This window comes from Lacerta agilis, chromosome 7 (assembly GCF_009819535.1).
Source record: "Lacerta agilis isolate rLacAgi1 chromosome 7, rLacAgi1.pri, whole genome shotgun sequence".
NCBI lineage: Eukaryota > Metazoa > Chordata > Lepidosauria > Squamata > Lacertidae > Lacerta > Lacerta agilis.
Window position 1 is genome coordinate 69001711 of NC_046318.1, and position 15581 is coordinate 69017291.

At 40.0% G+C, this 15581-nt stretch overlaps 1 protein-coding gene across 4 annotated transcripts in view; it reads right to left on the reverse strand.

The window, feature by feature from the left end:
* CSMD3 (CUB and Sushi multiple domains 3) overlaps window positions 1-15581 on the reverse strand; it is a 567871-nt gene that overhangs the window by 133420 nt on the left and 418870 nt on the right. For all 4 annotated transcript variants that reach the window (XM_033155765.1, XM_033155768.1, XM_033155767.1 and 1 more), the window contains 3 exons: window positions 13481-13668; window positions 12883-13077; window positions 4220-4336 (listed from right to left, as the gene is read on the reverse strand). In XM_033155765.1, the coding sequence (XP_033011656.1) occupies window positions 4220-4336; window positions 12883-13077; window positions 13481-13668 (500 nt within the window). The remainder of the gene's footprint in view (window positions 1-4219; window positions 4337-12882; window positions 13078-13480; window positions 13669-15581) is intronic.

A 15581-nucleotide genomic window follows, 5' to 3' on the forward strand; every position in this document is an offset into this window, starting at 1 on the left:
GGCTCTAGGAATAGGTACTGAAGACAATATGACACATGTAGGTGGAGTAAGAGATTGAAATCAATCAGAAGTGAACATTGCCAACGAAACCAAATGGTTTAATGTCTAAAAATCATGCAAGAATACCAAAATGAAAATAAATTAAAGTATTTTTTTTAAAAATAATAATAATATCAAAATGGCATGGAGACATAAACTTAAGACTTTTAATGGTCCATGCTCACCTTCCCACTGAACCATGCAACTCAGCATCCTAAAACAAATCACTATATCTATCTAAAACACTGCATAGCACCCATTTAAGCATGCTGTCCGTGGTACAAAGTAGAACGGGGATACCAAGGATCAAGAATGCTCAACCAAGCTTAGTCATCTTCCAAAGCAGCTTGTCAATCTGGCTTTGTGGACAAGGTTAGGGGTTAGTATTGTAATGTAAATGTTGTGAAAGTTCTGCAGCGGTAACATTTTGATAGTTGGGAGGGTAACCGTAATGATGATGACTATTGCGTCTTGAGTGTGTGTATGTGTGAATGCGTCATGTGGTCTGTGAATGAATAAACATTATGTGTGGATGGCTAAGGGGTATAAATTGTGCTTGAAGGTGTCTACATGTGAGCATCTATGGGCAGACTTTATGCGTAAATGATGCCAGTAACAGAATGGAGTAGGGATGGGAAATGGGTGCAGACATGTTATTGAAGGGAAAGAGAACACATGGTTAGTCAAGGGTTTTTCTTGATATATACGAAACAATAAATTGTCAGATGTGTGTGTGTGTGTGTGTGTGTAATATAGAAAAGGTTTCATGGCTTAAATGAAATTTCACAATGTACAGATGTATCACAGCACATGCATATGCACACACATTAAATTCCCCAAATCCTACCCACCTACTGCATGGGTTCACAAAATATTAAATATCCCACAAGGGCAGTTAGAAGGCACAGCTCTGATTTCACTTTATTGCTCTGGGGATTTATACTTAAAGCAGCATTTCAGAATTCCAAGGAGTGGGGGCAGATAGAAAGGGGGGGGGGAGAAGCTAAACATGTCATGTTGGCTCCCAGCCATGCTCCAGTGTCATGAAAGATATAACTAAATGGTGTGTTAAGAGGGTAAACCCAAACACCTGTCAGAAACAAATTTCTAAGTAATGCCAGGTGCCCATCTCTGTCAGTTCAGGAGTGTGCAAGTAGAAAGGATTCAGGCCAAGATCAGCTGGTAAGCAGAAGCCACAGGATCATTATTAAGCTACACCCCACCTCACAAAGGAGTGAGCTGCATACAGAGCCATCAAATCTTCTACTAATTTCCATGGGCTTCCCCTTGCATGTTGTATTGCTAAACATCAATTACAGTACAACTAGTGAATCAGCAAAGAGAGAGAGAGAGAGAGAGAGAGAGAGAGAGAGAGATTAAAATTAAGCAACAGCATAGTAATTTTAATCAGTGGAGGACCACAGTGTTAAACAATTAGTGATCATTGCGCCCTTCTGCAGGATCAGTGGGAAAGTGTCAAAGATGATGAGTCCTCCATGTTTACAAAAGATTCTGCCTATAGCATGCTGTGTGCTTTTGTGAATCATTTATCTTCTAGCTTAAACCCGTCATAGCATGAAATATTGAAGCTGTGATTCTGCATGACAGAATAATGAAACATTGAAAAAAGGCTACACTGCTGTGATTTTTTCACATTCAGCCATGAAAAGTTGAATACCTGAACGTAAAATTGCTTTTATTCCTACTCCATGAAACGTTTGTTAGCCTAATAGTTAAATTATTATTATCTGTTTATGTTTCATTTTGCATTTGATTTGTATATCATTGTTGCTGGTTTTTGAGTTGTGCTTTTACAAAATTGTAATTTATAAATGGTGTTAGCCACCCTGAGTGGCACTTTGTATATAAATGCTTTAATAAACACACAAGTTGCTATTGATTAGGATTGTGTCTTTGAGATACCCAAATTTGTTTGTTTTTCAACAACAATCACAACTTTGAAGTGCTGACTTTTCATTTTTGGAGGCCATGTTAAATAGCTTGTGACCCCACACAGCTTTAGAAATACGCACTTACAGTAAAGGCCACACTGGCTTGGAAAATAGAAATATAATACTAATTTACTGCATGACAGAGTCACATTTGAGGCCTTCTAGGTAGAAGCTAACTTAAGGTTGTGAAATAAGCCACAAATATGAAAGTGAAAAGAGCTGCACCATTTCAAAATTTTACAGAATTATGGAGTTGGAAAAGATTTCAAGGATCACCTCCTCCAACATTCTGCAGTTTTTGCAGTGGAACAAAATTTTATAATGCCAGATACATATAACAGGTAGGAAAAAACCACACACACTTTGTTAAAGTCGTTCCAAATCAGATCCATATTATGGGCCTGTGATCATATTCAGTTGCTCCTTTAAAAAAACAGTAACACCCAAAGATTTTAATTGATTGTTCTGTATATGATACCAGCTAATGTTCTCCTCCCTCTTCACCCCTTCCCCTGTTTTGTTGTGTCTTTTAGATTGTTGACCAGTAGGTGAGCTTCTCAGTTTGTATTAATCTCATGTGAGCCTAGGAGAGTGGGGCAAAATGCTTTAAATAAATAAATTGGATCATATTTTTGCCTTACCTCTTCAAATTTGCATAGAAAATCTAATAGCTTCAGGCCAAAGGATAATATATAAATGGGAATATTTTCTACTGGCTAGCAGCAGCAAGAGTCCAATTCATAGCAACTCAGCAATGAGTGGAGTGGATCAGAAACCTTGAACAAATTAATACAATCTTTAACTAACTTGGATCTTGTTGCCCTTTCCAGATAACGCCCAGCAAATCTTTTTAGTTAAACATTGTAAGGCTGCCTAACCATAGTGTCAACACTGGTTTTGACATTAAAACATCTCCCCGCCCTCCTCTCTCATACAGTCTTAACACCTTTCAGTTGCCATCTTCTGAATTTTGTGTCAAATCCTACTGCTGAATTTGCCTAGTGGTCCTGATTTCACAAGAATGTGACTTCTGAGTAATCAAATAATGTTGATTCGAATAAACCTTACTCTCAGGAAAGTGGATACTGTATAGGATTGTATATTAAATATCATATAGTATACTCATTTGCACATCTACAGTACTTAGCTACATGCACATTATAGTGATGTTCAGTGGGGCTCATTTCATGACATTTCTGTACAGCATTTCAGTTTTTTTTCTTATATACATGTGGGCAATCTCAGTAGTCTATGACACAGAATAATAAAAAAAAATGCCAGGAAAACTATTATGTGCCATCCATGATAAATAGGCTAAAAACATCTGTTCAGGGAACCATTAATTCCTGGCCTTTAATACATTAACATGGTGGGGAGTTATAAATTATTGAAACAAATGTAAACATCTGTGCAGGAAATCATCAATTCCAAAAGTGGTCTTTGGTACGTCAGCAATATCCAGAAATATAAATTATTGCAAGAAATATAAATGATCCCTCAGTCCGTAGCAAAACACAGCCATACATTTTACATCAATTCAGTGGCCAATGAAGCAGACAGCAGTCTAAAACACAGCCATTTCAACCTATTTACAAACCGACTGCATGCCTGGCTGTAAGCCATAAACATCCTTATCATAAAATTAGATGGATCTTCCTGTTCCTCAGCAGATGATTTCCCTCAATATATGGAAAATGTATTTCACACACTCAATGAACTGTTCACCTAGCAGATGTCTCCCATACATTCCAATGTGCACGACATACAAGCACTGCTACACTTCTTCACCATTAGGAAATATATGATGATATTCAAAATCTTATCAGCAGTTCCCAACTGGTGCCCCTCTTTATGCACCCTTATGTCCCTATTATGGCCCCATTATTCCCTCTTCCGGGTCCAAAAGGACCTGCACATCTGCGATCACATGTCATATGGATGCGCCTAAAGTTGTTGCCACCTCTTTGCAATAATAAAGTTTAAGCAACCAATATAACATTTCTGAGTGACTCACACACCCATCAAAACATTTGTAATTAAAATAACTGGATAAACAGATCGCAACATCTTTTATGAAAGCATCCCCATATTCCCCCCCCCCCCAATATGCAGTTATTGATGCTAAATTGAGATTGCTGGATATAATAATTGCAACGTCCGTGTAAAGCTAGGAAAGCAATAATTGTAAAACTAACAAGTAAAACACAAATTAAAGACATATTACTCACCGAATTCCTTTGGGACAGCAATGGAGTAAATGCAGTTATGTCCTATGCTGTAGTTTTTAGGGTAGTTTGGGGATAAAACTGTGCCTTCGGAGCCTGTAGAACGACTTCCACAAGGTGCTAGGAAGTAAAGATCCAGTGTATTTTAACAATATGGTACTGAAGAAATAAAATAGGCAATGCATATCCTCCAAGATTTCTCTGATGGAAATAGGGATGTCCCATTCCATAATCATGATTTTACTATTTATACCCCAGACATCTACTGAGTTGCCCCAGCCACTCTGGGCAACTTCCAGCACACACCCACACACCATTAAATACCTCCATACCCTCCAACATTTCTCCAATGAAAATAAGGACATCCTAAGGACAAGTGGGACATTCTGGGATCAAATCAGAAAACTGGAAGGCTTCTCTAAATCAGGGGTGTTCCTGGAAAATGGGGACACTTGGAGGGTCTGGCAATGTAAATGTACTTTAGTCTTCATCTGTATTGAGGCTGTTTTAAAATGTTGTTGTTTTATCTTTCGTATGTTTGTCACCCTGGACTCCTTTGGGAGGAAGAGCAGGGTATAAATTTATTAAATTCAAATACAAATGCTTAGCACAATTTTATTGCGCTTCCCCCCCCACTTGCTTTCCATTCCAAATGAATACAACTTTATAATTGTTGTGATTACACTGGTGCTGCTTTGTGGCTAAAACATGTTAATGGGAAAGAAAAATGGGGGGAAGGGACGACTCCATATGCCTGGCCTAATATTTATTCCAGACCTAACCTGACAAAATAAATCCTCCCAAGGGGCATGTTTTAGCAGCAATTTTCACTACTTAATTCTCCTAGTGACTATAACGTCCCATAAAAATCAGTGGGAACTGGTGGTAAAACATGTCCCAATGGAATAATTTGTTCCCTAGAATAAGATAAGATAAGATAAGATAAGATTTATTTATTGTCATTGTCCATATATACACAGTATACACAACAACGAAAATCAAACACCCAAAGACCGGATTTACCATACACATTTGCACATATCTCCAACACTCTCATCCTTATTAAAACATAATCTATTAAAACATAACATAATCCAGAGTATAACATAACCTATTAAAAGCATAGCATAACCTAAGATCCTGTCTCATTCCCTACTACTCACTGCTTACTATTACTTACTACTGACCCTGAATGAAAAGATCTAGTCCAGCATCTTGTTCTCATAGTGACCAACCAACTGCCCATGGGAAACGTACAAGCAGGACCACTCCCTCCTCCTGTGGATTCTACCAACTTACACTCAGGAGCATACTGCTTTCAACTATGGGTAGACTTACCCAGGGGCTGAGGAAGGGGGGTGCGGTGGGTGCAGTTCGCCCCGGGTGTCACCACTGAGAGGTGTGACAAAATGTCAGGCGGCACCCACCACGGGGCCTGCAGTGCACCTGAGCCACACGTCTCTCCCGGGAGTGATGCGGTGGCTTTGGTGCCCGCAGCCTCCGCGCTGCCCCACCTGCTGCCTCCCCCCCCAGCCAGGACCGGTGCTAGGGTTTCTTGCGACCTAGGCAGACCACATTCTGGCGCCCCCCGCCGCCAAAGCCTGCTTTAGCGGGAGGTGGGGGTGGTGGAGAGGCAAGCAGCAGTTTCTCTGCTGTAGCGGAGAAGCTGCTGCTCGCCCATCCCACCCCCTGCCCCCCGCCAAAGCCTGCTTTAGCGGGAGCCGGGGGTGGTGTGTGTGTGGGGGGGTAAGCAGCACCTCTTTGCTACAGCGGAGAAACTGCTGCTAGCCCCCCCGCCCCCCGCCCAAGCCTGGCCAGCGTCCCCTCCATTTTGGTGCCCTAGGCAATTGCCTAGTTTGCCTTAATGGACACGCCGGCCCTGCCCCCAGCTGTAGGGTGACTAAGTGGGAGGAGGCCCCATAGAATCATAGAGTTGGAAGAGACCACAAGGGCCATCCAGTCCAACCCCCTGCCAAGCAGGAAACACCATCAAAGCATTCCTGACAGATGGCTGTCAAGCCTCTGCTTAAAGACCTCCAAAGAAGGAGACTCCACCACACTCCTTGGTAGCAAATTCCACTGGAGCGTCCTGCCCTGGCTCGCTCAGCCCCGCAGGCGGCTGGCCCCACCCCTGGGCTCAGGGCACATGCGCCCCCCCCCCCAGGCGCCCCATCAGCTTGCTCCGCCGCTGGAGTTACCTGCCATGAATTTGCTTAATCCTTGTTTAAAGTCATCCAAAGTTTGTGGCCATCAGAGCCATAGTTTAACTAAGCACTAAAGAAGTATTTATTTTATCTGTCCTGAATCTTCTACAAGTTCTAGTGCTTTGAGAGAAGAAGAAGAACCTTTATGTCCTTCTATTATGAATCTTATGTCAACCTCCTGGATTTCCCCCTCCTCTTTATCAGGAAAAAAGTGACTGGCCTTTTGGGCCAATCTTTTTACTGTGCAAAGTTAAGCATATAAATATATATCTATATATATCTATACTGTACTGTGCTCTCTCCCCCTCTCTCTATGTATATATAAATATTTATATACTGCTATAAAATCAGAAACCATTAACTAGCTATTATGGAAAGATGTATTCTTAATTGCCTTCTGTGTCCCCCAAGACACTTTCAGAAGTGCAGCTGGCTCTACACAAGACACTTTTTTGGGCTTAGCTTATCAAATGCCCTCTAATTAATTGTACAAGATGCCAGAGAATTTATGCATATTAAATTTTATTCCACTATCTGTAATGCAAAATCCATTCAAAACTGCGGTAATAATTATGTTTTTGCCAGAGCAAGAAAATTTGACAAAGGCTAGCAGTTCTGAGAAACTAATCTATACAACAATTAGCATATCTGGTTGAAATAATCCCTAATGCTTGCGAGTCATGCACTGAGATTCTAAAACAAAAACCACAAACTAAAATAAAACGCCCGGCAAACTGGGGGTGGAGGGGTGGGCAGAATTACCATGATTTCAGCTGCCACTTATGCTGAAAGAGGATAGGACTATACCAGAGATAACTTTTTAATATTTTAATTTCAAAAACATTTTTGTCTCTCATGTATTTGTGTTAAACGCTCTGTCACAAGAGACCAGGGCCCTGCAGGACTTTTTCTGCAGGGCCCGCAAGACGGAGCTGTTCCGCCAGGCCTTTGGCCAAGGCACAGTCTCACCCCCTCTCTCCTTCTGTAATCCTCATAGAACTCTAGCCCAATGGTTGCCATTAATTTGATTCTGAATTGAATGTGTGATTTTATGTACGCTGTGCTATTTTTACTTCTTGTTAGCCGCTCTGAGACCGGCTTTGGCCAGGAAGGGCGGGATATAAATATTTATTATTATTATTATTATTATTATTATTATTATTATTATTATTATTATTATTTATTAAAACTGGCTGCTGAGCAACTGAGAAATGAGCAGCCACAACAACACCCACCTCACACTTAGCATCTCTTTAGGTTGTGCCCCAGTTTAGGGCAATGGATTTGAATGGCTTTGCCTCTCAAGACCAGTTGCTGCATGGATCATGTGGGCAACTGATATAATGCTCTGCTTTTTGAGCTTCCTCTAGGTACCTGATTGATCCCTGAGAACAGAATATTAGATGAGTTAGGCCTTGGGGCTGACATCCCAGGCTCTTCTTGTGTTTGTATGGGTGGCCTGTGCTGTCATTTTCAAATCTGATGATTTATTAGAACCATTTTTGGATGTTTTATTGCCATACAACATTAGAACACTCAAGCATATTATACATGTAGCAGTGCAATGTGTGGTCGCTTAAAAATCACAACAGATTTCAATGGATTCACAGTTCAAATTCCGGTGTGTACAAGACTAAATATTGTATCTAATAAAATAAAATAAAATAAAAAAATCCTTCCAGTAGCACCTTAGAGACCAACTAAGTTTGTTCTTGGTATGAGCTTTCATACCAAGAACAAACTTAGTTGGTCTCTAAGGTGCTACTGGAAGGATTTTTTTTTAATTTTTTTAATTTTGTTTTGACTATGGCAGACCAACATGGCTACCTACCTGTTACTGTATCTAATGCTAGTCATACTCAGAGCAGCAGACGATTAAAATTAGAGGAAATAATTAAGGTCCATTCATTTCAAAGGTTCTCCTCTGAGTATGACTAGCATACTTCTCTGAATATGACTAATCTTAGATACAGCCCTAAGCTCTTGCGTACCCCCCCCTCAAAACTAAACAAACATTGAATGAAAAGTTCTGGTTTAGCTTTTAGTACATTCAAAGTGCTTTTCTTTGGCATGTAAAATGAGGAAGAAAGTGTGGAAAGAAATATTTTTTTCACAAAAGCATTAATTCTCAAATGAGGTAAATCTTATATGCAAATTCTGTTCTATTTCTTGAGCAAAACCTATCTGCAGTGAAACTAAGTGTCAAATTACATATGGAATTTGCAATAATGTTGAGCATTATTAAAGATTTAATTACATTATCTGGAGACTCAATCTCATCTGTAAGTATCCATTTCAAGTAAAATTGAGCTCAGAGGTATTTTAGCATAATGCTTATTTCACACAAGCTTATGCTATATCTAAGTATCACAGGAAAGTTCTGCCAATGTTAATGAGTCACAACATGTATAATATTACATTCTGTTATGATCTAAAGATGCAAATCAAATAATTGCAGCAGAATAACTTCACTGGTCACCTAATAGCACTATTCAGTCAGTCTCAAAATGCAATATATACGGTCATTTCTGTTAAAGAAGCAAAGATTAAAGGCACACTTCAAGAGATGAGAAGGGGTTGAGAACCAGACACACCTAGACATACCACTAAAATATGGTTTTGTAATACATGAATAAACCTAGCCTTCTCCAATTTCCACTTTTAGTCGATGCTTGTCATTTCAACCAAACCAGGAATTGTGATTTAACACTAACTAGGGATACTTTCAAAACAGGCTGACTTCAAACCCAAAATGGCCAATGTAGCTTGAGCTGAAAAGCCTGCTAATGATTTAGTATGGACACACTTGTCAATTCAACCTGTCACATATCTAAAGGAAGAGGTAAGATTACCATTTTACACAAGACTATGAAAGTGTGGAAATAGTTGCTTGACCCACTGGCTCATTTTGTTTCTACACCCCTACTGTATTGGGACATGGGTGGCGCTGTGGTCTAAACCACTGAGCCTCTTGGGCTTGCTTGATCGGAAGGTCGGTGGTTCTAATCCACACGACGTTAGTGAGCTCCCATTGCTCTGTCCTAGCTTCTGCCAACTTAGCAGTTCAAAAGCACACTAGTGCAAGTAGATAAATATGTGCCACTGCGGTGGGAAGGTAAACGGCGTTTCTGTGCGCTCTGGCACTTGTCACAGTGTCCCATTGCACCAGAAGCAGTTTAGCATGAGGTCATGCTGGCCACATGATCCAGAAAGCTGTCTGTGGACAAATGCTGGCTCCCTCAGCTTGAAAAGCGAGATGAGTGCTGCACCCCATAGTTGCCTTTGACTGGTCTTAAATGTCCAGGGGGCCTTTATCTTTACACCCCCTACTGTACACTACTCTGTGTGTGATATTCCATTATTTCACAAGCAACAAACCTATAGAGATGGATTTTTAAAAAGAAGAAAATGTCCCTCCCCTCTCCCCCATTCTATGGTGTCACCAGTATGTGGAAGACACCCAACTCTATCTCTCCATTCCATCTGAATCGGGTATGGATGTGTAGGCCAGTGTCTGGAGTCAGTAATGCATTGGATGAGAGTCAACAAGCTGAGACTGAATCCTGAAAAGACAAAGGCAGTGTTTGTAGATGGTTCACATGTTCTGGCAATGAGTGGACAGCCTGTTCCACTAGCAGGCATTGCTTTTTCCTCGAGGGAGCAAGTGCTTAGCCTGAGGGTATTCCTTGCCCCAACATTGACACTTTAGGCTCTGGGAAGCAAACTGAAAAGATACTCTTTATGAATTTATTGTGGAACATCTTGTGCTCGTGTGTTGTATGCACTTGTAAGTATAATGAATTATGAATCCCCTCTGTGAGCATTAGTCTAACATGGGTGCCCCCGCCCCCCATGCAAGTAACACATAGTAGTTTCCTGTTTTGTTTTTAAGGAGGAAATGTAAAAAGCTTTTGCTCTTGGTCTCAGATAGGATGCTGATTATGATTTGGATCCTTCTCAGCATGAAATGGGGTTTTCCACAATACTGAGCAATAAAATGCTATCTTGTAAACAACTGATATTTGTTACGTGAAAGGTCAATCTTAGGTAATATTGTTAGAAAGAAATGCACTTGTTGAAGTTGACAAAAATCATCACTTGTTATCTTTTGTCAAACAAAAAGTTTAATCTGCACACCTTAATTATATTCTGCTTTTAAAAGCCATCATCAAATGCCAAATGGCTTAGTGTATTAGCCTGGTTAATCTTTGCATTCATTCACATGAGAGTGAGATTGTGGACTTGGTTCACATCCTGCAATTATTAGAGAGGCTTCAAGGACATTTGAAATAAGGATATTAGCCAAAGGCAAGTCACACTTAATACAGAGAGGCATTGGAGAAATGTATATAGCTTTCTTTCCTTCTTCCATTAGCTTAATTAAAAAAGAAGAAAGTAAAATTTTATTGAATCTTGTTAAAAACTTATGTTAGGATATGAAAATGAAGTAAAGACTGTTTGGGGTTATTGTACAGACATCAAATCACACGGAGTTACAATGTGTAGAGATGGGGAACCTGTTCTCCAAATACTGCTGAACAACTGTGGTTGTTGCTAATCTGGCCCATAACACACTTTTCCTCCAGGTCAAATACTCCTGCCCATTACTTGCCTTCATCAGATTGCACTTGGAACAGTGATGGCCAAAGAAAAGAAAGAAAGACTATGTCCAGTTCTGGGCACCACAGTTTAAGGCTATTGACAATCTGGAACGTATGTGGAGGAGGTTGATCAAGATGATCAAGGTTCTGGAAACCAAGACTTATAAAGAATGCTTCAAGGAGTGATTAGCTTGGAGAAAAGAAGACTGAGAGATGATACGATAGGTAAAGGGACCCCTGACCATTAGGTCCAGTCGTGTCTGACTTTGGGGTTGCGGTGCTCATCTCGTGTTACAGCTTCCGGGTCATGTGGCCAGCATGACTAAGCCGCTTCTGGAGAACCAGAGCAGCGCACGGAAACGCCGTTTTCCTTCCCACTGGAGCGGTACCTATTTATCTACTTGCACTTTTGATGTGCTTTTGAACTGCTAGGTGAGCAGGAGCTAGGACCGAGCAACAGGAGCTCACTCCGTCGCGGGGATTCGAACCACCGACCTTCTGATCAGCAAGCCCTAGGCTCTGTGGTTTAACCCACAGCGCCACCTGTGATATGATAGCCATCTTCAAATAACTGAACAGCTGTCTCATGCGAAATGCAGCTGGCTTGTTTTCCACTGTTCCAGAGTGTAGGGCTCAAACCAATGTAGACTATAAAAGTGTTAAACAAAATGAATTAATAATTTTTTTTTTTTTTTTTTTTAAAGGAAGGAAGTGGGGGATATTGACATCGGTCCCTTATCATGGTCAGGTCATTTTCTGTTGAGATTCAGGCTTTCGGCATCTTTTCTCCTCTGTAGAGGTGGGTTGACCTATGAAGTTTCCAGACGTCTCTGGGGGATTTTCTGGCTGATATGACTGGAGCTCCTGTTGAACATCTGAACGGCTCAAGCTGTTGACACAATCACCCTTGAGTGCCTTCTCCTACATCATGGAGCCTGCTCCGTGCCCTCATAAACCCAGAATTTAGGGCGAGAAAACAAACTGGGAGATGGCTCAAACGTAACTGTAGGAAATATATGGTCATATGCAATCAAACACTGTGTGCCTCCTCCACAAGAGGTCTGGAGGATGGCAACACGAGAACAGGCCTTTTCAGAAGATGCTACCCATTTCTGGAATGTTTTCCCATGGAGGTTAAGTTGGCACCTTCAATATACACCTTGAGGCACCAGACGAAAACGTTCCTCTTCAACCAGTCCTTTGGCTGATTAATATCCTATACCCTTTTAAATGTGTTTTTGGGGGAGAGTGAGGTTTATTGTTTAGTTCTTGTTCTTGTTTTTATTGTGCCTTTTGTGTTCTTATCTTGTGAACCACCCAGAGAATAAAGGATTAAATTTAAAAATAAAAATAAAAATAAACTATAGCCAATCCAACATGAGTTTATAAAATAAATAAATAATATTCTCGTACTGAAAGCAGCAACATACAAATGTCCATAGCAAAGCTGCTAGTGGAATTTCCGCAAGCAGGAAATCCACTTCGACCAACACAAAGTTGAGGAGTGGTTGGGTGGGTATGCATTGACAAAGAAAGGTGAGAGAGAACAGACACAGGCCTCCTTTTAAATCTTGGGATCAGACCCCAAAAATGAAGTACTCTGAAGCGGCAACCCCAATTGGCTCACAGGGTAGAGAGAATACCCACCCTACCCCTGAAGCTGTGCGATGCATACCAAACATCCACTGCCACAGGGGTGACGCCCACCGTTGCTCCCCAGTGTTATGCGGCCCCACAAATTGAGATTCACCGGTAAGTCAGGGGAACCAGAAGTTATGAAAATTAATGTAAACATCAAATACTTCTTCCTCCAAATCAGGAATTAGATTGATCCCCCCTAACTCAATGCCCCCAAACTCACCATGACAGCTTGGTAAGGCTCTGTTCCATCCAGGTCTCCCATCATCTCCCATAATACAAGTGAGTGTAGAGTATCCTTGAAGAACATAACCAGCATCACAATAATATGTGACTGTTGACCCCAATTTATAATCCATCCCAAGCCTTGTGCCATTCATTATATTCCCAGGATCGAAGCAGGACTCACGCAGTTTGGCTGTAGTAAGATGAAGTATGCAGTTTTAGTTACAATAATTTCTCTACCTACAAATACAAATGTGTCTTTCCCCATACAATCACACCCATGTGAGTTTCTCTAAACTATATAACTCTTAGATAGTGATTTTGCTTGATGATTTTTGATAGTTTCACACACTTCATAAAACACAGTACATTGACGATATTGTCTGATTATATCAGTAGTCCAATGAAACTGAACTAGATGTCATCTTTTTGCTAAAGTACAAATTATGACATCAATTATGACACCAATAACTAAATGAACAAATTGATACAAATCTTGTGTGTGTGTGTGTGTGTGTGTGTGTAGGAATATAAAAAACAGCGCAATCTTGAGCACTAGAGTGTCCAAAATTTGCAATACAGTTACATTCACTTACCTTTATACTCCAAGTGGAAACCCGTAAAACTAACAGATCCATCACTCCGAAAAGCCAAGTGCATGGAGTTGGAACTACTTTCTATCCTCTCAGGTAATTTGCTATCTTGAAAACTCCCAATTAGTGGACTATTGCTGTCTGGTCCATCATAGATATAAAGAAAGTCATAGTTTGGTTCTATACTGAAGCTGCAAAAGACAGAGAAATATGATAGATGGAACATGTCTTTTCCAGTAATATTATCCTAATATGTCCTGCTAAATGGTAAAACCAGCACATACAAGGAAGTGTTGCAATACTTTGGGGGGGGGGGTCAAATTTACTTCTTTTGGTGGAAACAAAATCGAAAATTCTTTCTAGTAGCACCTTAGAGACCAACTGAGTTTGTTCCTGGTATGAGCTTTCGTGTGCATGCACACTTCTTCAGATACCACACTTCTCCACTTCTTTTGGTGGAGACGCTCTTCCATGTTGAATTGTGCCTTCTTGTATGATAGAATGCCTAATATTATAGGTATTACATACACATGTAAAACATTTTCTTACGAATTACTATAATTCCGTGCGTTGTTTAAACATTGTGTTTGCCTATCTCCCGATACCTGATTCGCTCTGAACTTTTTGTTTGCATTTACTTTCACAAATACTCTTGTCCATGTTATTATCCTTTATAGGTCAGAAATGCAGCGCTGACAATAGATTTGCTTTGTTTAATCTGTGACATCATTTTAGGTACTGAATTGTGGTAGAGAATTTGAACAAACATTATTTAATAAGCAGGAGAGCATCGCTCACCTGAGCCTTATTATTATGTAAATATATGGCTTATAAAATGGGTCGTTAATATGGGTATGACATTTTCCTTTAATCTCCTATAAAAGCTGTAATGCATACATCTCCTATTAAAGCTGGAAAACTATTAGCCTGGATCACTAGTGTTTTAGTTTTGTGTCTACATATTGACAATGTTATCCATTAGAAAACTTTAATGGACATAAGAGCAGAAGAAGAGGCCTACTGAATCAGAACAAAGGCCCATTTAGTCCAGTATTGTGTTTCCAGCGGCTATCAAAATGTCTATGAGAAGCAGAACACTAACACAATAACACTCTGAGATGAGCTTGATTGTGTCACCTGCTTATCCCCAGTTTCCACATTACCATTTTCAGTGAGAAAAGTGCTCCAACGAACTATTCTCGTTACTACACTTGGTGCATATTTCTTGGGTCATGAGCCAACACAAATTTGGGTCATGAGCCAACATAAATTTATTACACAAGCCTCACAAACACAAATGAATTTTAAAAGAGGTACAATGCTAAGTAATACTATCCATTAAATTACTTAAAATAAATCTTGAAAAACATAATACAGTGGTACCTTGGTTTGCAACCGTTTTGAATTACAACCATTTTGTATTACAACCACATCAAACCCAGAAGTGTGTGTCCCTTTTTGGGGGGATTACAACCCATTTTTTTATTACAACCCTTTTTTGGGGGGGGGAGGCCCCATTGGCGAAAGCGTGCCTTGGGTTACAACCTGTTTTGGTTTACAACCGGATCTCTGGAACAGATTATGGTTGTAAACCAAGGTACCACTGTATCACAGAAGTGTTTAGTATTAATTTATAATTAGATTGGTTTTCATAAACTAACGCTTATATTGTTAGTGTCCAGTCAAAGGAGACAATTGCTGCTGCTTCATGTTCTACAATATTTTCCAGTTAGCATGCAAGTTCTCTAATTTCTTCTTATCTTTTTTCTATAACTTTCTATTTCAGTTTCTGAGAACACTTATAACAAACAGTATCAATATATCTCAATATATCCCCATTCCAAGAAACATTCCATGCATATACAATGTAAATGATACAGTCAAACATGAAACAGCTATGTACAATAGTTTGGAGTTGATTATCGCAGTGAAATGTTTCTAATTTCTTAGAATTGGAGACAAGACTGATCCTACCCAGAAATGACCAAGTAGCTCCTTTTCATATTGGCAATATAACCTGGACTAAGCAATATGGGAAACGCAGAAAGAGACACAAAATTCTAATCATGGTTCTGGCAATGTGGTATCATATCTTTAAGATCTC